The sequence below is a fragment of the Drosophila simulans genome, chromosome X, assembly GCF_016746395.2.
Source record: "Drosophila simulans strain w501 chromosome X, Prin_Dsim_3.1, whole genome shotgun sequence".
Lineage (NCBI taxonomy): Eukaryota > Metazoa > Arthropoda > Insecta > Diptera > Drosophilidae > Drosophila > Drosophila simulans.
The window spans coordinates 11,343,747-11,366,245 of record NC_052525.2 but is presented as its reverse complement, the minus strand read 5'-3'; the positions used below and the strand labels follow the sequence as shown (position 1 = coordinate 11,366,245).

At 46.9% G+C, this 22,499-nt stretch overlaps 6 protein-coding genes across 6 annotated transcripts; 3 read left to right on the top strand and 3 right to left on the bottom strand.

Moving 5' to 3' along the window:
- Window positions 1–189: 189 nt before the first annotated feature.
- Window positions 190–2,132, top strand: LOC6725731 (4-nitrophenylphosphatase). The gene is made up of 6 exons (XM_016172709.3): window positions 190–406; window positions 543–624; window positions 686–852; window positions 904–1,038; window positions 1,095–1,302; window positions 1,366–2,132. Exons 1-6 carry the CDS (start codon window positions 398–400, stop codon window positions 1,707–1,709), a joined length of 945 nt encoding a protein of 314 aa, XP_016039006.1. The 5' UTR covers window positions 190–397; the 3' UTR covers window positions 1,710–2,132.
- LOC6725730 (chronophin) lies at window positions 1,965–4,033 on the bottom strand. The gene is made up of 3 exons (XM_016173786.3): window positions 3,841–4,033; window positions 3,063–3,446; window positions 1,965–2,902 (listed from the first exon to the last, which is right to left on the bottom strand). The coding sequence occupies exons 1-3, from the start codon at window positions 3,841–3,843 to the stop codon at window positions 2,363–2,365; spliced, it is 927 nt and encodes a 308-aa protein (XP_016039005.1). The 5' UTR covers window positions 3,844–4,033; the 3' UTR covers window positions 1,965–2,362.
- A 528-nt stretch (window positions 4,034–4,561) lies between these two features.
- LOC6725729 (BLOC-1-related complex subunit 5) lies at window positions 4,562–5,988 on the top strand. The gene has a single exon (XM_039297898.2). The coding sequence runs from the start codon at window positions 4,803–4,805 to the stop codon at window positions 5,850–5,852; it is 1,050 nt and encodes a 349-aa protein (XP_039153832.1). The 5' UTR covers window positions 4,562–4,802; the 3' UTR covers window positions 5,853–5,988.
- A 178-nt stretch (window positions 5,989–6,166) lies between these two features.
- On the bottom strand, window positions 6,167–8,176 carry LOC6725727 (AH receptor-interacting protein). Its single transcript, XM_002106692.4, has 3 exons — window positions 7,993–8,176; window positions 7,662–7,838; window positions 6,167–7,593 (listed from the first exon to the last, which is right to left on the bottom strand). The coding sequence occupies exons 1-3, from the start codon at window positions 8,083–8,085 to the stop codon at window positions 6,901–6,903; spliced, it is 963 nt and encodes a 320-aa protein (XP_002106728.3). The 5' UTR covers window positions 8,086–8,176; the 3' UTR covers window positions 6,167–6,900.
- A 130-nt stretch (window positions 8,177–8,306) lies between these two features.
- Window positions 8,307–12,644, top strand: LOC6725726 (nardilysin). The gene is made up of 4 exons (XM_002105671.4): window positions 8,307–8,789; window positions 8,847–10,607; window positions 10,675–10,959; window positions 11,025–12,644. The coding sequence occupies exons 1-4, from the start codon at window positions 8,599–8,601 to the stop codon at window positions 12,202–12,204; spliced, it is 3,417 nt and encodes a 1,138-aa protein (XP_002105707.2). The 5' UTR covers window positions 8,307–8,598; the 3' UTR covers window positions 12,205–12,644.
- Window positions 12,534–22,437, bottom strand: LOC6725725 (copper-transporting ATPase 1). Its single transcript, XM_039297897.2, has 4 exons — window positions 21,121–22,437; window positions 15,276–16,516; window positions 14,414–15,205; window positions 12,534–14,348 (listed from the first exon to the last, which is right to left on the bottom strand). The coding sequence occupies exons 1-4, from the start codon at window positions 22,088–22,090 to the stop codon at window positions 13,593–13,595; spliced, it is 3,759 nt and encodes a 1,252-aa protein (XP_039153831.1). The 5' UTR covers window positions 22,091–22,437; the 3' UTR covers window positions 12,534–13,592.
- Between the last annotated feature and the right edge of the window lie 62 nt (window positions 22,438–22,499).

Here is a 22,499-nt window from a genome sequence, read left to right as displayed (position 1 = left end):
TTTTCTTAGTTTGTACTAAGATTTTTGAAAATATCATATATATATTTTGATCTACTATTTGCCCGCAGTGTGTGCCACTTACCTCGCCCCAATCTGCACACGCTGGGCTGCCTGCTGCCGGTCTAATGCAATTTGAAATGTGTAATGCAATCGTTCCTCGTTCCACGACCAGGCAGTTCTCTTCGGGCTGGGTCTTCCCGATTGGCGAGCTCGTCTCGCTGGACTTGGTTACACATCTGTCTCTGGCACTTCGATTGAGTCGCATCGCTGGACTGGAACTTTGCGCTGCGAGGAATCGGAATCCGAATCTGGATCGAAATTGGAATTGGAATTGGAATACCGTGCTAAAATCTCTCTAAATCCGGATTTGTGTCGTAGTTTCTATCACTCGATCGGAATGAGCTCGGTGTGTAGGGTAGAATGGAAATAATGAATAAGAGAATCATTATCTGGTTGAATAAGCCGATTCAGCTGCCTGATTTTCAATTTATCAGATCTAAAGGGATAAGCTTTCAATTGTTTAAAAATATCTATTTCCGTAGGTTAAGTATCTAAAGAATATGACTGAAAAGGAACGCGATGAGTTCTTTGACTCATTCGATTTGGTTTTGTGCGATTGCGATGGCAAGTTTGTTTCATTTGTACCTACACAATATATGGTCATGAGTGGGTCTTGTTCCTCCAGGTGTGGTTTGGTATCCACTGAGGGATTTCATACCCGGTTCCGCCGAGGCATTGGCCCATTTGACCCATCTTGGCAAGGATGTGACCTTCGTGACCAACAACAGCATCAGTTCGGTGAAGGAGCACATCGAGAAGTTTGAGAAACAGGGCCATCTAACGATTCATGAGGTGAGCAGCAATGATTGGGAACTACATAAACTATTGTCTCTTCCTCACCAGCATCAAATCGTTCATCCTGCCCAAACCATCTGCGATCACTTGAGGTCCATTAACTTCGAGGGACTCATCTACTGCCTGGCCACGGCGCCATTCAAGGAAGTCCTCGTAAATGCCGGATTTCGTTTGGCCCAAGAGGTAGGTACTAGAGATCTGGGTGAAGGCATTCCAATCTCTAGATGGAATTTCAATAGAGTGGTTCGGGAATCATCACGAGTCTGAAGGATCTGCACGAGGCCATCTTCTCGGGCGAATCGGTGGATGCGGTCATCATCGACGTTGACTTCAACCTGTCGGCGGCCAAGTTGATGCGTGCCCATTTCCAGCTCCAAAATCCCCAGTGCCTCTTCCTCGCCGGAGCTGCCGATGCTTTGATTCCATTTGGCAAGGGTGAAATTATAGGTAAGCATGGTCTTTCGGAAAATCCATGTCATAGTTTTTCCCTTTGTTTCCAATCCAAAACAGGACCTGGAGCCTTTATCGATGTGGTGACCCAGGCCGTTGGCCGTCGGCCCATAACCTTGGGCAAGCCGGGCGAGGATCTGCGCAAGCTTCTGCTGGAACGCCATCGGGAAATCCCGCCCAGCCGCGTGCTCTTCGTGGGCGATAGTCTGGCCAGCGACATTGGATTCGCCCGCGCCAGTGGCTACCAGACACTCCTCGTCCTCACCGGCGGCACAAAGCTGGAGGATGTCCAGCGACTGCCGATTGACCATGCCCAGATGCCCGACTATCTGGCCGATTGCCTGGGCCAGATAGCAACCAATAATCCGGCATCGAGTAACTCTGACTCGGCGCATTCGATGTGATGATAGTGTTCAAGTGTTTGTCAAACTTATCTGCGGCTTTTTAATCAAGTTTGTTTGTTGGTAATAGGCGGAAACCCAAAGTGACTCCAATTACTCACTGCACAATGTGTTCCTCGACTTCGGAAGTGGGGGATACCCTATAATCTAGGCACTATCTACTATTATAAGTGCAAAAGTTTCAATTAACTTGCATGTCTTTTTTGTTTTTTTTTTTTATTTAATCTGGTATAAATCCCATTAAATCTATGTTTTGTCGAAATTTCTAAATAAAACTAACTTTTTATTTGTTCACAACCTTTAATATATGAACTCTGTGAATTGCGGGGTATCCCAAAGTTCGTTTGCTTGTCTCCAATGTCTTGCTAATTAGTAATTGTGTATATTTCAGTTAATAAAATATAGTGCATTGTTTCAGCCAGACTATATATTTCTATTTATTTGTTTATATGCACTGCACATCTATGGATCTTTTACGACCAAATGGTTGCAGTGGTTTTGTTTACCTGGAACTCCCAAGTTCGTCAACTCTGCTTACTACGATTCAAATTTCGCAGACAGAATGTGATCTTGTTAGGAATACGACACTATATCAGCTACCCAGGTACCCATAACTATGGATATATTGTTTTTCGATCTCCTCCGCCGGACGCCGTCTAGACACGCGACTTGGGCGCCTCGCCTAGCATCTGGGCCACATCGGCGACGCTGTCCGCATAGTAGTCCGGAATGCGCTGCGGATCCGTCTCGGCCAGGAGCTGCTCCCTGCTGCATCCGCCGCTAAGCACGAGCAGCGTTTGGAAGCCGCACTGGCGTCCAAAGCTCACGTCCTGGGCCAACATATCTCCGATCATGAGCACTCGACTGGGCTGAGCGATTTGGTAGTGCTCGACAAGCAGATCACCCAACTCGCGACCAGGTTTGCCCAACGTAATCGGCTTCTTGCCACTGGACTCCACCAGGATGGAGGCGAAGGCTCCCGGACCGATGATGCTCACTCCCTTGGCCACCGGCAGCAGGCGATCGGTGGCGCCTTCGATGAGCATGCACTCCGGATGGCGCAGGTACAGGTGAGCGCGCAGAATCTTAGGGGATGTCAGGTTGAAGTCCACGTCGATGACGACGGCGCGCACCGGCTCCCTGCCAAAGATGTGCTCGGCCAGGCTGGCATAGCTCTCCTCGATGAACTCGTTGGGCTACAGGCAGAGTTGGTATATCAAATATAGATAGGTTAATGGATTGTTCAAGTTCAAACTACATGTGAAACCATACGATGCAAGGATTCTAATCTTTGGCAAGTGGCTCAGATGCACTGAAAACCAGCATCACTTTCCACCCATCTTAGTTACCACTCACCCCGTCCAGGAGCTGGAATCCCGCCTCGCGCAACACCGTCTTGAACGACTGGCTGGCGATGATGTAGATGAGCCCATCGAACTTAATGTTCTGCAGATAGCTAACGATGGACTGGGCCGGATGCCAAATCTGCTCCGGGCGCACCTGCATCCCTATCTTGTCGAAAAGTTTGACGCACTGCGCCGACGTGCGAACGCTGTTGTTGGTCAGAAAGGTCAGCTGCTTACCCATCCGCTCGAGAGCGGCGTATCCGTCGGCGGCACGCGGCACGCTGTGCTCCAAGGTCCACAGGACGCCATCGATGTCGCTAATCACCCGGTCGAAGGAGTCGACGAAGTTGCTCCGCTGCTCCTCGCTCAGCTGCAAAATGTGCTGTGGTTTGGCCTAAGGTGACAATTAAAAATCCAGTAAAGATTAAAAGGAGCAGGGAACGCTTTAAAACTAAATAATAACTAAACTCAAAACTAATAAAAAAAAAATAGTAATGGAATTTTTTGAAAAAAACGAATTCGGCACTTGGTACACAAAATTAAATTTATCTATAGCTCTTATCTCGTAGCAATAAAAGAAAATTCCATTCTCAGTGACAAAACATCTCTTGGCATCCGTGACCTAGACCAACATTAGCTAAAGTTTGGTCTAAAATATGGAAACATTTGAGATGGCAGGCCCAGAAAGTAATAATAATAGTATATGCGTAGACTTGAAAAACACTTAGGTGGGGATCGATGGTGCACCTCGATAAGATTATTCCAACAAAGCCCCGCTCCCTGCTCACCATTGCAATCCGTTCTGGTGGGTGAAAGTGTTGCTATCGCGATCACGGTCGTCAGCCAACTGACTTTGCTGAATATTGCTCGAGCTGAAATCGAAACCAAAACCAAAACCGAATCTATATCCGATGCTGAGAATTAGCACCTCAAACGGCAGAACGACGACGGCCACTAAAACACTGGCGAACTTATACGGAAGCAATGGAAGAGAGGGCTTTCCACTTATCGCCTGGTCTTATCTGAACCTCAACGACATCCCCCTACTTATACAGTCCCCAATGGAGCTCGATCTCAAAACAAGAGACAACGAAAGTAGAAGAGCTTACAAACAAAAGTTATAGTATTTATATTTAAAAATATCAACAGATACCTTAAAAGTCTAGGAAATGACAGGAATTGAAAGTTATAAGCTATAGCTTCAAATTTAAACTCCATGTCTAGATCTTAAAACTAAAGAAATAATATTTCTGTATTTAAAATACTTTACTCAAAGCTCTCAATATAAAACTATTTAACTTGAACATATTTTAATAATTTCAATATCATTGGTTTATAGTTTATAGTTTTATAGCTTTTTTATTATAGCTTAACTTTTTTTATATTGATATATATTTATATTTAAGAAAAGCCTAGTTTTAATGAAAATGGAAACCCCCCTATTTGAAAGCTGACATCATGTGTGCAGTGGAAATAGCTCGTTATCTGTACTTTAATACCGAAAAACGCACTAGCGCATTCCAGCTGGGCAGCTGGGAAATTTTTAGGACCTTAATGAGACTTTGTTGCGATTCGTTTTGAGGCTTTGGCATCGATTTGTTTTCAGGTGTAAATCCGCAGGCTTGGGCCACTGGAAATGAAGCAGCAGGTGTGCCCAGGACAGCAGCAGTGACAGCGCCAGCTAACCACATACTTCGGGACAGGAGTACGCGGTACTTGGAGTCGGAATTGCCAGGAATCGGATCGATAAATGGGCGCCGAGCATTCGCAGCAGCGGGCTGAGGCCGATGGCCACGAGATCTTCGACGGACGCCAGCCACCAGGAGCGGGCACTGGATCCCTCGGCGATGGAAGCTCCATGATGCTGGCGGCCACGGCGGCGGCCAACAAACGACGCGGAGTTGGTCATCGCCAGCAGACGACAGGAGGAGTAGGCGGAACAGTGGTGGGCCCGGGAACTGGAGTGGGCCCAGCTAGCATTGTGATAGCTAGCAAGCAGATCATCGCCGAGGCCGCTTCGCCCGGCGGCTCCGAACTGAGCAGACCGCCTTCGCCGCCGCTTAGCGTCTGCTCCGACCTGCCATATGTGTCCTATACAGATCGGCCGATCGGCGATTCGCCCAAGATACGCAGCAAGCCGGCTCACATCCTGCAGCAGAGCAGCGCCAGCCGTGCGGCGGCCAGGAAGTCACATCCGAGTGGTCTCACCAGCGCCGTGAAACCGAAGCGACCGCAGTCCACGGCCTCCAGTCATAATATAGTGATTGTGCGTCCCGGTGCCAGCGATGCTGGCGAGGATGTGGACATGGACTTGGCACGATTGCGCAATATACCGCAGTTTCTGCCCGTGCTCCGTGAGTCCATCACATCGGCGACCAATACACGAGATGCGGAGATTCTTGAGCGGCTAAACTCGCAGCATTTGGTCAACATATGTACCCGCATGCAAACACACCTGAATCTGTGCGCCAGCTATGTGGCCAGCGAACAGAATCACCTCGTGGAACGCACCAAGGTGGTGAGCAACTCGATCACCACCCTCTTTGCCGGATTCGTGGACATGCAGAAGACGTACGCCTCGTACGCCGAGCAATTCGCCAAGATTCGGAGCATATCGCATCAGCTGAGCAGATGCAACTCGCTGCTGCACGAGAACATAGCCAGTCTGGAGGCGATCAATAACTTCCTGGACGACGAGGACCGCCTGGAGCCCTTCGTCTGGCGCACCGACGACAACAAGCTGCGCGGCGAGGCCGAGGGCGCCATCGGAGGCAACAGCAGTCGCCTTTGGCGGCTTTAGGATCCCCACACACTTATTGGTCTCCAAAGATTTTCCTAGCTCATAATAATCGTGTATTTATTGTGTATATTACTCGTTAACGATGCCGCTTAATCGTGATTTTTAATTAGTAAATCAAACCTAATATTAAACTCAATTTGATATTTTATTTCCCGAACTGCAAATAGTTACGTATAATCAGGAAAAAATTCTTTATCATTGGAGTGAGTCTAGCTTAGCAAATGCGATAATTATATTTCGGTCAGCCAACCACAATAGATATCTCACCACAGTATTATCGTTTAAAACTCATATAAAGGGCGAAAACAAATTGCTTACGACATTATTTGTCCATTTAAAGGTTCGGATATTTATTTTATACAGTGTATTCTCTTATGCAAATGCATATTATTACGTATGCTCGCCGCATATATACAAACAATAAAGTCTCCAACTACAATTAACAATTAGACAGCGGTCAAAAGCACATTTATTACATCTTACACAATTTGTCTAGATTTAGAGTAGATTCTAGCTACGAGTAAATATCGCATATATAGGGATATACAATACAATACAAACATACATATACGACTATGGACAACAAATGTGAAACATTTGATTACTATTTTTGGTAACGCTACGCAAACAACATTTTGCATTCCATATACACACGATTACAATTCCACACAAGCATCTGGATGGTACATTTACATTATATTTAGACCCTTTAGCCTTCACCGTTGACTATGAATCGAGGCGGAGGATGAGTATGGGCGTATAGTGCCCCGAAATGCAGATCTCACAAAATGAGGTGGTATGGTACCGAGGTGGTTGATTGTGTTATGTGGTCGCAAGATCACCAGCTGAGCCCCTGCAGTGCTCGCAGCAGCTTCTTGAGGGTCCAGCAGCAGAGGAATAGGTTCGCCATCGAGCAGAGCAGTACGAGACCATGAGCGAAGCTGACGGCCAGCGAAAGGAAAGAAGGTAGTGACAAGTACTGCTAGCGCTGCAGGTAGCTGCTCCAATAGACAAGCAGCATGAGCAGCACGTTGACGCAACTTATGTTCTAGAAGAGCTTCTGCATGTGAATGCGATCCTGGACGTTACGGGCCTGCTGCTGATCCTCGATGGACTTGAGCTCCTTAGACACGGTCGACTTAAGGCTGGCGTCCAAGGCCAAAGCGTCGAGGAAGTCGCGACGTGCCTGTGCTGGATTCCAGGCACCCGCATGGGCCTTGGCCCGACGAAAAAGTGCCTTGACATTGCGCGGATCCAGGGTGAGCACCTCGTTGCAGTGCTCAATCACAGCGTAGAAGTCGCCGGCGATCAACCGACATTGCGCGTAGTTCAACAACAGCGGTGTCTTGATGGCCGCCAGCTCCTGCCACTCCTCGTCGTGCGGCTTCTCTTTCAGCATCAGCTGCTCCACAATGCCGACGGCCTCGCGATAGCAGGTCTCCGCTTCTGTGAACCGACTGGCCTTATAGAAGTTGTTGCCCCGTTCGCGCAGCGTACTGGTGGCCAGCATCTTCTCGTCGTCGGACATCTGCCAGCGCTCCTTTTCGTACTGCTCGGGCAGCTCAATGGAGAACAGTTCAATGATGAACTCCAGCTCGGCAGGATTTTGCAGCAGCTCATCCAGGTCGGTGTACCCAATGCCCTCGTTCTGCAATGTCATTCCGCAGCAGTGACGTCGCTCCTCCGGTTTCTTGCCAATGTCCCGCAGGGTCTTGGATATAAAAGGATATTGAGCGCAGAGCTGCAGGTGAATAATTAGGTCAGTGGGTATCAGGTTGTCCAGGCTCTGTGTACATAACATTCCCTTACCGACTTATGCACCGTGAACTTGGCCACTTCGTTAAGGGACATCTGCTGCACAATCAGCTCCCAGACCTCTAGCTTAAATTTCTTCCCCAGGACCAGCTCCATGGGCTTCTCCATCTTGCGGCTATCATCGATGATGCGACTGTCGCCGGCCCTCCGCGTTTGGAAGTGGAACTTCACCTGGAATAGGGCAATATTATGAGGCGTGAGGCTGTGTTGGTTGCACCACCCACTGACTGTGGCCTTGGCCCATTTTCCCACTGTTCTGCTCCTGCTGCAGCTGTCGCAGATGGAACTAAGCCTGCCAAACTGCCAAGCGATTTTGGTAACTCACCCTGGTGCCCGGGGTTAGCTCTATGTAGGCGTTTCCCGGATTGAGGATCTCCTTTCGTATGGGCTTCATATCGGACTTGCTGCGCGACTGCATCTCCGCTTGAATCGGTTTTATTTGGAATAAACACAATTTCCTTTCGATACCAGACGTTATTTGTCCGAACCTATCGAAGCCTATCGGTTCTCGATATCTGCACTCGCCAATCGGTGCAAAGCTTTCGGTATTTTTTATTACCTATTGATAGAAATGTTATGTGTAGTTTTTTTTTCTTCGTCTAAGCCCACACTGAATTACTAATCAACTAGCTATGAAGAACACTGTCGTACATCACTAAATTTATTCCAATTTTCATTTCCCTATATGTAAAAATACCGTCGTCACACAAACCATTTCACATTTGCGGCGTTATCGATAAGGCGACACCCAAGCACCTGGTCCATCACTAAACCCACGTCTTTCGATTAATAGCTTGTATGGTTAACATATAAATTCGTTGCCTTTGCGTCGGATATTGGACAGCCTGTGATTTTTTCCATCTGGATTTTCCATAGATCCGATCACAGTTGATACGGATTCTGATACGTCTTATTCTCATTCGAGTTTTGCATGCTCTGGCAGCGATACAGCGCACAGTTGTTCAGGAGATTCGAATTTCACGTACGTACGAAACGCCGGAGCCCAATTACTCAATTAGCCGGCGTACGGGCGATCACATACAGCTCGTTGTGCAAAATGACCGACCAGGTCAAGTATCTGGACACACCGGACAAGTCGGAAACGGACAAGAAGCTTTACAAGTAAGTTGCGGGCTATTAACCCAGTTGAACTGGATTCAATGGTTGTTATTCTCTTAGGACTCTGCTCTTGGGGAATGGATTGCATGCGTTGATTGTCTCTGATCCCAGTCCCATGCCACACGATGGCTTTACCACATCCGAGTCGTCCTCGAATAAGTCGAGCGTGTCGACCAGCGGTTCCACGACTTCACGCAGCGATTCCAGCTCATCTACCTCCACCAATAGTGAGAGCAGCGAGGAAACGGACAGCGAGGAAGGTGACGAGAAACTGGCCGCCTGCGCCCTATTGATTGATTATGGATCTTTTGCTGAGCCCACAAAATACCAGGGACTGGCACACTTTCTCGAGCACATGATCTTTATGGGCTCCGAGAAGTACCCAAAGGAGAACATTTTCGATGCACATATTAAGAAATGCGGCGGCTTTACCAATGCCAACACTGACTGCGAGGAGACGCTTTTCTATTTCGAGGTAGCCGAGAAGCATCTGGACTCCAGTTTAGATTATTTTACGGCCCTGATGAAGGCGCCCCTGATGAAGCAGGAGGCTATGCAACGCGAGCGCAGCGCCGTGGACTCAGAGTTCCAGCAGATTCTTCAGGATGATGAGACCAGGCGTGATCAACTGCTGGCCAGTTTGGCCACCAAAGGTTTCCCCCACGGCACCTTTGCCTGGGGCAATATGAAGTCGCTAAAGGAGAACGTTGACGATGCGGAGCTGCACAAGATTTTGCACGAGATCCGCAAGGAGCACTATGGCGCCAATCGCATGTACGTTTGCCTGCAGGCTCGTATGCCCATCGATGAGCTGGAAGCACTCGTGGTGAGCCACTTCTCTGGTATTCCGCACAATGACGTGAAGGCTCCCGATTTGAGCAGCTTCAACTACAAGGACGCCTTTAAGGCCGAGTTCCACGAGCAGGTCTTCTTCGTCAAGCCGGTGGAGAACGAGACCAAATTGGAGCTGACTTGGGTGCTGCCGAATGTACGTCAGTATTACCGCAGCAAGCCCGACCAGTTCCTCTCGTATCTTCTGGGCTACGAGGGACGTGGCAGCCTGTGCTCCTACCTGAGACGCCGCCTATGGGCTCTCCAACTGATTGCTGGCATCGATGAGAACGGCTTCGATATGAACTCCATGTATGCCCTGTTTAACATTTGCATTTATCTCACCGACGAGGGCTTTAAGAATCTGGACGAGGTCTTGGCCGCAACATTTGCCTACGTCAAGCTCTTTTCCAACTGCGGTTCCATGAAGGAAGTTTACGAGGAGCAACAGCGCATCGAGGAAACCGGTTTCCGTTTCAATGCTCAGCGTCCAGCCTTTGACAATGTACAGGAGCTGGTGTTGAACTCGAAGTATTTCCCACCAAAAGATATTCTCACCGGCAAGGAGCTCTACTATGAGTACAATGAGGAGCATCTCAAAGAACTGATTAGCCACCTGAATGAGATGAAGTTCAACCTGATGGTGACCTCACGCAGAAAGTATGAAGGTGTCTCCGCCTTTGATAAGACAGAAGAGTGGTTCGGCACCGAGTACGCCACCATTCCAATGCCAGAGAAGTGGCGCAAGCTGTGGGAGGACTCGAAGCCCCTTCCGGAATTGTTCTTGCCCGAGCCGAATAAATTTGTCACGGAAGACTTCACACTGCATTGGCACTCGATGGGAAAGCCGGAAGTTCCCGAATCCCCGAAGTTGCTGATCAAGACGGACACGTGCGAGCTCTGGTTCCGCCAGGACGATAAGTTCGATTTACCTGAAGCCCAAATGGCTTTCTATTTTATCTCGCCGCTGCCGCGGCAAAGTGCCAAGAAGTAAGTACATACATATGCGTCGTTTTCTAAGTTCCTCTCATATATTAACACGTAATTTTTCGTTCAGCGATGCCATGTGCTCACTTTACGAGGAAATGGTCAGGTTCCATGTGTGCGAGGAACTTTATCCAGCCATAAGCGCCGGACTCTCTTACACCATAAGCACCATCGAAAAGGGCTTGCTCCTCAAGGTCTGCGGCTACAATGAAAAACTGCATCTCATCGTGGAAGCCATTGCCGAAGGCATGCTCCATGTGGCAGAGACGCTCGACGAAAATATGCTTTCTGCCTTCGTAAAGAACCAGCGTAAAACCTTTTTCAACACTTTGATCAAGCCAAAGGCACTGAACAGGTAAGAAATCCCTGAAATTACACAATGCTGATACTAAACTATACATCTTGCTCGCCATTTTTCAGAGATGTTCGTCTCTGTGTGCTGGAACGAGTCCGCTGGCTGATGATCGACAAGTACAAGTGCCTAAACGGTATTACTTTGGAGGAGATGCGCGAGTTTGCCCAGGAGTTCCCCAAGCAACTATACATCCAGTCTCTCATCCAGGGCAACTATACGGAGGAGTCCGCTCACAATGTAATGAACTCGTTGCTAAGTCGCCTCAACTGCAAGCAGATCAGGGACCGTGGACACTACTTGGACGATGTTACCGTAAAGCTGCCGGTGGGAACTAGTATTATCCGATGCCATGCGCTCAATGAGCAGGATACAAACACGGTGATCACAAACTTCTATCAAATCGGACCCAATACCGTTCGTGTGGAGAGCATTCTTGATCTGTTGATGATGTTCGTGGACGAACCATTGTTTGACCAATTGAGGACCAAGGAGCAGCTGGGCTACCATGTGGGCGCCACTGTTAGAGTCAACTACGGCATTGCTGGCTATTCCATTATGGTTAACTCACAGGAAACAAAGACAACGTCCAGCCATGTGGAGGGCCGCATCGAGGTGTTCCGAGCCAAAATGCTGCAAATTCTGCGCCACCTGCCTGAGGATGAATACGAACACACTCGCGACTCGCTGATCAAGCTGAAGCTGGTGGCGGACATGGCATTGAGCACGGAAATGAATCGCAACTGGGACGAGATCATTAACGAACACTATCTCTTCGATCGTCGACGGCGCCAGATTGATGTATTGCGCACGCTTCAAAAGAATGAGATCATTGATTTTGTTATGGGTATTGACGGCAATAACATGAGGAAGCTATCCGTACAGGTGATTGGCCATCGGCCAGAAGGTGTGCCGGAACCATTGTGTGGTACCCAAGACGAAGACACCGCCAACAACGCTAGCAAATCGGATGACGAGAGTGAATCTGGAAATGACGATGACGAGGAGGAAGAAGTTTCATCAGAGGAGGAGAAGGAGGTGGCCGACGAAGACGATCTATTTTATGCACTAGAAAACAAGTTGAATGTCGTCTTCCTGCCCGTTCCATCCAACGATGCATTTATTATCACGGATATTTGTAAATTCAAGGACGATCAACACGTTTTTCCCAAGCAAAAGACCCAGCCGACGAAAGAGGAGGATGAATTGATCTCTGATCACATTGCGAGTGTAATCCGTCAGGTGTGAGATTTAAGGCCATACCCACCACCACCACCACCACCCAACAAACTATCTACGATTTCGATTTTTTTTTTAACTAGCCAAAGGTAGACGATTAGTTACACAGGAAGTAACCTCTTTTCCACGACATCCTCCTGACCAAGTCGGGAATTCACTCTTATGTTGTAATACGCTCATTCATTATAAATTAGAAACACAGCAAATGACGAATGCATTTTGAAGCATCGAGGAGACACCATATATGTTCGATTCCAATGGACTTTCGTACTGCAGGAAAAAATATTCAAAATTTGATGTGATCAAGTTGCCTAATTAGAAAACAACTTCCGATGCAATTTGCTGGTATGGGGACTCTTCTTTCCGCATCTATCGTTTTATTCATACAATATGTACAACATCAGTGCTTTTTGTTTATTAACAATAAAGTTACACATAAAGAATGTTAATCGTTCTTTTGCGTTTCAATTTTTCTTATGCGCTTGTGCCCAATTGGTATTACAAGTGTTAAAGCCGATATGGGGTCAAATGATCTTTTTGTTCGATTTTCGTCTTTTGATTTATTTTACCTTTGCATATGTGGATATATATGATAATGTGAATTAACAATGAGTAACAATATTTCAATGATTGATGTCTGGGTTTTATCTCCTGGTCTGTGGACTCCTTTGCCTTTGTTCAGTTGAACTTAATAATAAAAATATTGCACTTACGATTATAACAAAAAAAAAATGTTTGCATACAATAATAATAATAATAATAATATAATCAAGTGGGAAAGAAGAAGCTGTCGTATCGAACTTTTTTTGTTGTAGGTTTCTTAATAAAATAAAAAAAATATAGGAAAATAACAATTATATAGAAAAGTGGGACGGTTTGGGTGCGCGGGTCTAAGAAATGGAAAACCGGCCACAAATTGATTTCGGAACAAAAGATCTCTAGAATCAGTGGTAGCGAAATGTCATCTTTGTTTTCAACAATCTCCAATACAACGTTTGTAGTTCTCAAAGTTAGGAAAGACAAGTATCTAATTGCTTTAACATAAAAAGGCACCTCAGTAGTTCAAAAAAGCATACTTAAAATGAAAGCGAATGACTTTGTGATTAAGCTATATATATATATTTACATACCGAGAATACTTTCTTAAGATACCTATATCTTTTCCCTTATGTTGAGTCACACAAACTCATATTAGACTGCCACGTAGTACAAAGATAACCCTAGGATCCTAGTGCTCAACCTTTGTCAAAACAATTTGCAAATATGTACATAGGTTTTTATAATTCGCTCTCTTACTGGTTCAATTTAAAGTCCGCTAATAATTTCACTGAAAATTTGTCGTTTTAAGGTCTTCGGTTGGATTGTGGTTGCTAGCTTGCTAGTTGCCATCGTTTAGCTCACAGCTTCTGCAGTTCGGTGCTGTCATTGGCATGGAAGCGACTCCTCACGATCTTGGTGCGGCCATCATACTGCTCCTCGGGATCCAGCAGTCCCTCCTCGTGTTTGCCATCCGGCGAAGTGATGCCCCCGTTGCCGTGCATGAAAATGCGCGAAATCAGCGATGTGCTGGACCGCTTGAATGCCATCCTGCCCTTTTCGGGCAGATCGTCAAGGCCGCGATGGAGGGACAGCTTGTCCAGCTCGTATTCGGAGCCACCTGCGCGTTCCGCCGCCAGCTGCGCCTCGTACTCTGCCGTGCGCAGCGTCTTCGCCGTGGGCTTGCGATACATCTTGAGCAGCAGCGAGGAGCATACCACGCTAACGGAGCTGGCGGCCATGGCCACGGACGCCATCCATGGCAGCAGGGTGAAGCCGTACGGTGCGAACAGGCCACTGGCCAGCGGTATGCCCAGCAGATTGTACATGCTGGCAAAGAAGAAGTTGTAGCGAATGCGACGCACCGTGCAGCGGGACAAGTCCAGGCAGGCCACCACATCCAGCAGATCGTTGCGCATCAGCACAATGTCCGATGCCTCGGCGGCAACATCCGTGCCCGCTGCAATCGTAATTCCCACATCTGCCTGCGCTAGCGCCGGACTGTCGTTGACTCCATCGCCCACCATGGCCACGCGGATACCGTTGGCCTGTATCCGCTGGATTTTGGCCACTTTGTGTGAGGGCAAAACCTCCGCATACACGGTTCGGATGCCAACCTAATGAATATACATAAGTTTATTAGCCTAGGAACAGTATTGCTGTTAGCACGCTGGACACTCACCTCTCGGGCTATGCTGGCAGCCGTGTTCTTGTTATCCCCCGTGAGCAGCACCACATCGATGCCCATTCGCTTTAGTGTATAGACGGCAAGATGGGCCTCCGGCTTGACCATATCGGACACCGCAAACATGCACACCAGCTGCCCGTTGAGGGCGCATAGCACGGCGGTGTGTCCCTTTCGTTCTTCATGCGTCATACAATCGCTGATCTCCAGCGGCACCTCGATGGCATTGCGTTCCATCCATTCGCGATTGCCGATCAGCACCAGAATCTCGGGTCCATCGATGATTTTCTGATCCGTGAGGAGCTCTTCCTCCGGATCCAATACCAAGTCGGATAGCAACTGCTGATTGTTCAGTTCCATGGACTTGCGTACGCTGCGGTGCGGCAGCAAGTGTTCGATACTGGCTCCATTGTCCACCGGCACCGAACCCTGTGGATGAGTGCGATGCAGGTTCTCGTAGTTAATGATCCCTTCGGCGTTGCACGCCTGTCGCAGAGTCTGCTCGTAGTTGGAGACGGTGACGCGGATGCCACAACCGGGCACAGCCTGGAAGTGACTGCTCTTGCCAAAGCTGACGGCCTGGGGTGTGGCGCCCACGTTCAGCATATCCTTGGCGAAGTGCACAATGGCGGAGGCGATCGGATGCTCGCTGTTCTGCTCGGCGGCTCCCACGATCGTCAGAGCCCGCGCCAGGCTGCAGACCTGGGCTGTGACGAAGAGGGTAACCTTGCTGGTCATCGGAGTGCCATGGGTTATGGTGCCGGTCTTGTCGAAGACCACAGTCTTTACCTGAAATATTTGGGAAGCGCAAAAAGCGTATAAGTGGGTTGAAGTTTTGCATGCTTATGCGCTCGCTCACCTTGTGGGCATTCTCTAGGGCTCCTTTCACCAGCACGCCATTGATCGCACCCGTTCCAGTGGCCACCATTACGGCGGTGGGCGTGGCCAGGCCCAAAGCGCATGGACACGCAATGGCCAGCACGCTCAAGGCACATTTAAATGCATAACTAACGATGATGGTGTTCTGGTCCATGTGCATCTTATGCTCCATGGCCACGGGCACCAGGCTTGGATTGGAAAAGCCAATGATGATCCAAGCAATCAGCGTGATACTGGACACCACAACAACGAAGGGCACAAAGTAGCCGGCGATCCGATCGGCCAGCTGCTGGATGGGCGCCTTGCTCGTCTGGGCCTCCTCCACTAAGCGCACAATCTGTGCGAGCGTCGTATTCTCACCCGTGTGCGTGGCCTCCACGAGGAGCACACCATTTTGATTAATGGAACCGCCGATTACGACGGATCCCTTTCGCTTGGCCACCGGCATGGACTCCCCGGTGATTAGTGATTCATCGCAACTGGAGTGACCGTACAAGACTTTGCCGTCCACTGGAACTTTGGCTCCCGGTATCACCTTTAGGATATCGCCACGCTGTACATAATCCACAGATATCACCTTCTCGCTGATGATATCGAAGTCCGGTGATATCTCGACCAGCATGGCATCGGCCGCCTTTAGCGACAGCAGCTTGGACAAGGCCTCCGAGGTCTTTCCCTTGGCTATGTGCTCCAGCCAGCGACCCAGCGATATGAAGATCAACAGCATGGGCGGCGTATCGAAGAAGGTCAGTGGGGAGCTATTCTGCTCTAGCAGCACGGCGGCGATCACCACGGCCACCGAGTACACATACGAGATGGTCGTGACCATCGAGATCAGTACATCCATGTTCGTGGTGCCGTGTTTGATCGCACGATACGATTGCACATAGAAGTGGAAGCCACCGAAGAACTGAACTGGCGTCGATAGCAGGAACATCACCAGATTCTCCATCGACAGGCCGGGCACGAGGCAGCACATGTTGGCGTGTCCCTTGTCGCTCATCTCCAGCATGAAGTATATCATGGCCACCATGCAGGGTCCGCCAAAGATTAGCGAAACGAGGAAGGCGTTGCGCCACTTCCGTATCTCCTCCTTGTGCTCCAGATAATTGTGGGCCATCTTGTCCCGGCCGGTCATCAGTTTGGCCTCGAATCCCAGCGCCTCGATCGCCTCGCAGATGCTCCGGGGACCCGTCTCCTCCGTGATGTACCGGAATTTGCCTGTAAAAATGAAGATTAAGATTATAAGTTGCTATCTTACATATGTATGGGTTTAAGTATTCATCAAAATGGAAGTAGCCTATGTAATGAACTAACTGAGACCCAACTGAATATCATCTATTCAAATTAGTTGAATAAGTTAATTACAGTGACGTAGTAGCTCACTTATTCCTCCTCATTTCAGCCTAGTTCGTTTCAATTGGTACACTAAAAAACCGGACTTGCTTCATGTGCAACGTTTACAGAACCAGTCGTAAAACAAAAAATAATAGAGAAAGCCACTTTGAATGGCCAGTGAATATTCACATAGGATATTTATCACAGATTCAGTTGATTGAAGTGAAAGCTATATACTGCTGATCTATAATAGCGATAATAGCTATGCAAGCCAAGAAAAATAATTAAGCTTATATCTAGGGAATTGATATATTACCACTTTTCAGGAATATTCGATTTCATTTCGATGAGTATGTATACCTCAATCTGAATGTGCACACTCGCATATCTGAATGCCATATCAATTTCATCACAGTTTCTGCAGCTTGTTATCACTTTTATGGCCGCTCCTGTTGTTTTGACAAAGACCCCAGCGAAAACTCTATAGGAGAAGGGTTTCCTTATGGTAGACATGGACAGAGGAGTAGGGAACCCATGTGGGTTTCCTTTTTCGCTGGCGTCAAATGAATAGTGTTTGTGGAAATAATGCCGGTTGTTCTGGTATTGAAATTGGAGCATACAACCGGTTCGATGGCGACAGATTTGAATCGATTCGATTGCAATGCATACACATACATTTGCCTCATTACACAACTTAAGGTAGTATTATTTGCCCATATATCAGACATGTGGCCAAAACTATCGCATCATGCAGCCGAATTATAGAGAAATCCGTGGGGCTCACAGAGGCTCCGGGAATCTTGGGTACAAAATATCGCAGCTGTAGGTTCATTGCCTTTCCCCCCAGCACAATTTGTAGATAAGATAGCTACTTTTCAACTATGTCGAATGTGTAAACTGAATCGCTGCCGTTTCTACATGATTAGAGAGCATGATGTTGTCGCCCCAATTTTGGCCCGCAAAATGGAATTTCTCGACATTATTTCCAATCTGTTGGCCATGTTATTCCCCCAGTAGGTTCTCCCATTCATCGTCTTATTTGTTTGCCTTCATTTGCAAAGGGTAAATCCATATACCATATTTATTACACAGTTCTATAATGAGTAACTTACTTAATTATTCCACCAGCCAAGTATTATTTAAAAAAAAATTATAGAAACCAAGAAAACTGGATTTATTCATCGGCTGCGCTTAGTAATATTTTTATATTTTATTAGCAGGCACAACATTTCAGTCTATCAACATTTGTGAGCCTGCACTTTTGCCTACTCATTGCAATCGTTGTTAGTTCAACTTTCTTATCAGACGTGGGAATATAACAAAAGATCATTCTGTTTCGTTTCGGCATAGCGTAAACTGTAACTAGGCAAATTTACGTTTAGATTAGAGCAACGGTTTGTTTATTAAACAATTTATTAGCCAGCCGTCTGTGTAGTGAAAGATGATTTAATCAGACAAAGGGAAAATGTTTTATCCAGGTAAAGTCCCTCAATTGATGTCAATGTGAGTTTCTATGGAAATCTCTGCCTAGTCATCTGCAAATATGCTTTAATAGCAAAGATTGGGAGCTGACATAACCCATGATATCATTATTTATCGTTCAATTAGAGGGCCATCCAGTGGACACCAGACCATGGGTCGTGTGCAAAAATTGAGGAAGGATTAGGGTTGATCACACCGAATGTGACAATTGCCGCTAATTATCAGTGCTACTCATCGATCTTCGCCCACTTTTCAATTGATAATTGATGCGGGTCGTGTGTACGTACACTCGAAATCGCTTTTTCGAACTTCAAGGAATCAAAAGTAAAGTAGTATAAGTAATATATGTAGGTATCTTAATCTAACCCTTATGCGTTATGCAAGTAGTCGTCGAAATGTACATTTTCTAGGGCTCTCGATTCAGTTTTTTTCAGTTTTTTTTTTTTTCTTTCTTTTATTTGCCCGCCTATTGCATCTTATCGCCCGCGATTCGTTTGTTACAATTTTAGAACATTTTCAATTTGAATTGAGATTGCCTGTGGTTCCTTCTCTGTCGTTCACTTATCGCCGGACGATAAGAATCGGGGGAAAACATATGTTTTGCTCAACAGTTTACATTCCCAATTTCGACTACCGACTTGCGGCAAACAAATTGCAAACAAGCCAAGTAACAATTGGCAAACAACAAGTTTAGCTAGCTAAATGAAGTTTAAGTGCTAGTTGATTGAATGATAAGAAGCCGCACGGAATTGGCCCAATCCATATGGCAGAAGTCCAACTTCGCAGGCCCAAAAACAACTATGAACTCTTTCAGAAGTATGCCTGGTACGTATTTGTTTTTCGAAAATGATTACAATGCAATTAAGTATCTTAAAAAGTATATGTAAGTTCAAAATAATCAAATAAACTTAAAAAAAAAACTTAAAAACAAACGATATAGTGTCTCATATACCATCATACAGCTGCCAGCGAGTGATATTCATGTGGACTCGCTGTTTTCACACCACTTTTAAATGTCTGAAATAATTTTCAGTGACATTTAATCGAAATAGTTTCACTCGCTTTTCTCCACCGTGTGCATATCTCCATGTCGAATGCGAAAAAAGCGCAAAAAGTCAGTTGAACTGAAACAGAAAACAAAAACCAGTTCCATTGCAATCATAATTACGAGGCTCCCCATTTATGCATTTTCCATTTTTGAATTTGCAATTGAGCTTCTCAAAACGGCGCACGTACACCTTAGTACATACAAAACTACAGGTATGCAAACCGATATTCGTGAATCAGCCAGAATTCAATGCGACTGTGGTGGCTCAAAGCAAAAGTTATTGCATAATTCGCCACTAGTTCACTAATTTCAAATCAAGATACTCGAGACAAGAGCAACATTTTTTTGGGGGGCAAAGCAAAAGTAAAGGAGTCGAGCTCTAAATCAAAGTGAAGGTGAATGAAACTGGAAATGCACTGGAAGAAAAAGTGTGTGCCTAACATAAGCACTCGAGTAAAGGAACATGCTGAATATAGTACGATTTCTGCTTCCAAATATTAGTAGATTTTATATGATAATATGCGAAAGTATATAGCACTCTTCTATTTAGTGCTAATATCAAAGTTAGCCCCATTTCTCGCTGTGTACAAAGTGGAAGTGGAGTTCGTGGCCACGCATGCGGAGCAGAAAGAGTCCAACAAAGCTGAAAAGAGAGAGGTCTCCCTCTTTCTTTTCCAGACAAAAGCGAGATTAGTTACTCGCCCGTTTGAACGCCAATCGCGGGTATATGAATTATTATACATTCACGCATATATGCATAAGTATATAAATGTATGTACTTGAATTTCGAGGCGTGTTTGTAGCTCTTTCACTTTTGTTTTGATTTTTCTTTGACCAAGCGGACTTTCAGTTTCAAGGCTTAAATGCTAATTGCTAAATGCGATTGGCAGTATGAAGTTTATAAAAACAAAGAGCTCGTATCATTTCATTTGTTCTTTAGCCCGCCCATCGCATTTTAATTGAGCTCCCCCCTTGTCAGCTAATCTCTCTTCCTGAACACTCGCAAAAAAACAACTCGCTATAATCTGGCAAATAAAACTCAAGCTGCCCCACAAAATATTAGTTATATTATGTGTTTCCAGCGAATATCTTGAATATTTAAAATATTCCGCCTCTCGGCTCGCCAATTTGAATTCCCCTCACCCAAGTGCTCCAGATAACTTTACTGCCCACGCACACGAGCGTTGTGGATTCCAGCACTTTAATCTAGTTGCCACTGGCATTGTTTGCTGAAAGCATAGTTAGTAGTGTATGGTTTATAATGTACACATATATATGTGTGCATATTAGTGTTCCTCGCACTTTCTTATCAACGAACCTCCCCCTTCCCAGAAAAAAGGAAAGAAAGAAAAAAACTAAACCCCCCCGGCCACGGAGCATAAAGCAAATCGAGTATATCAGTTGCAATAAACAATTGCTGGGCCCGTTTTCAATTGTGGAAATTGTGAAAAGCGAACAATAAATAAAAGAAACATTTGCACCGATTCCACTCGATCTCGATGCTAATGGGTTAATAAAAAGGAACAGCTGTCGCTTTCCGCGAAATGCAAAGCAAATAAAAGGGCATTCTACGAAATTCCCTTGAGAATGGCTTATTAATATTTGATATTTGCCATAAGATGCATCAACCGACGATTGCCAATAGTTTACTTCTGTTAGCTCTCATTACTCCGATTGCATTATTCGATCCCTTACGTTCGAATTTAAACAGAATATCCCAACATCTGTCTGTGGTAAATAAAGCGCAACAGGTGCATATCGGTTGATGGCCCCGTTCCAGGTGTTTATTATTATAAATATTGCATAACAATTGGCACTGCCACTTGTTGTGGAATGCTACTAGACTACTAGACCCGCAATTCGATTCGTGTGCATGACCCAGAACGTGATTTGAAATTCTCTCTGGATAAACTAGTTCCAGAAAGCCACTTAGCTTAAGCACACAAAAAACACTCACCCCTTTTTGTTAGCAGTGTGACGGAGGCGGTCGTCACGCCCTTTATTTTGAGCACATGACTCTCGATCTTGTTGACGCAGGAGGCGCAAGTCATGCCCATAATCTCCAACTCCACCTCCGCCTCGCCGTTGTCCGGCTCATCGATGAGTTCGGTGGGGAAGCCCAGCTCCGTTATGGATTTCGCTATATTCTCGGCCGTCACAACATTGGCATTGAACTTGACCTCCGCCTTGGCGGCCAGCAGAGCTACCAGGATGCTGTCCAGGCCGTAGATCTTCTTGCAGTGCTTCTCGATGGCGGCCACACAGCTGGCGCACGTCATGCCTCGGATGTGCAGGAAGCATTTGGTCAGTAGCTCTTGTTCGACGGGTATGGCCACTGCCGAACCATTTTGAGCATATGAAGGAGGTGGAGGAGTAGCAGTTGCCCTCTTTTTGGGTGATGACGCGGGGGCGGGCGACGGCGAGTGGGATGGGGATCGAGGCTCCTGCACGCTAGCCTCAAAGCCCATGTCATCGATGAGCTCGGCTATCTGGGCGGGATCATACTGGGCGGGATCGTACTGAACGCGGGCATTCTTGGCCGCCAGTTGCACCTCAATAGAATGGATGCCCGGCTTGGTGCCGATATTGCCCTCGATGTTGCGCACGCACGACTGGCAGGTCATGCCCACCACCCGTATGGTGGTCCATGCGCTGGCAGGAGTTGTGGGAGGATTTGCTGCTTCCCCTGGATAGCTGCACTCGAAGCCCATGTCGTCGATATCGCTGGCTATCCGGGCGGGATCCGTTTGTCGGGGATCGTAGTCGAAATAGCCCGCATTCTCCTCGAGAATGACGCGCACGCCAAGGATTCCCGATTTCTGGCCAATGTGCTCTGTGATATTGCGCACACACGATTGGCAAGTCATGCCCACAATGGGCAGGCGCACCGTGGACATCGTCGCTTCTACTCTCTCGTCACTTGGCATCCTCAATGTGCATAATTTTGGGTGGGCGGAACACGACGATGCGGAATTACTTGAGATACTTGAGATTTTGAACTTTTGAGTTGCCCCTCGCCCTATCGCACGTACCGAATTGTGTCACTAAACTATCTTTGTGGAGTCGGGTGAGTCGTATTGCAGCTGCTACTGATTTGTTGTGATGTAGTAGTCGCCTCCCGCCAACGCTTTTCACTTGGCCAAACTCCACACGAAACTCACAATTTTGCGTTTATTTTTTCAATTAGCAGGCAACAGCTGCTCCGCTCCCGTTATGTTTTTCCCACGGCACGCAACTAGCGATGGCCGTCCATCGATAGGCAGGCTTTGTCGAGATGAGCGAGATACCCATGTAGGGTATATCGATACATTGCTTAAACTTTCGATTCGATAAGCA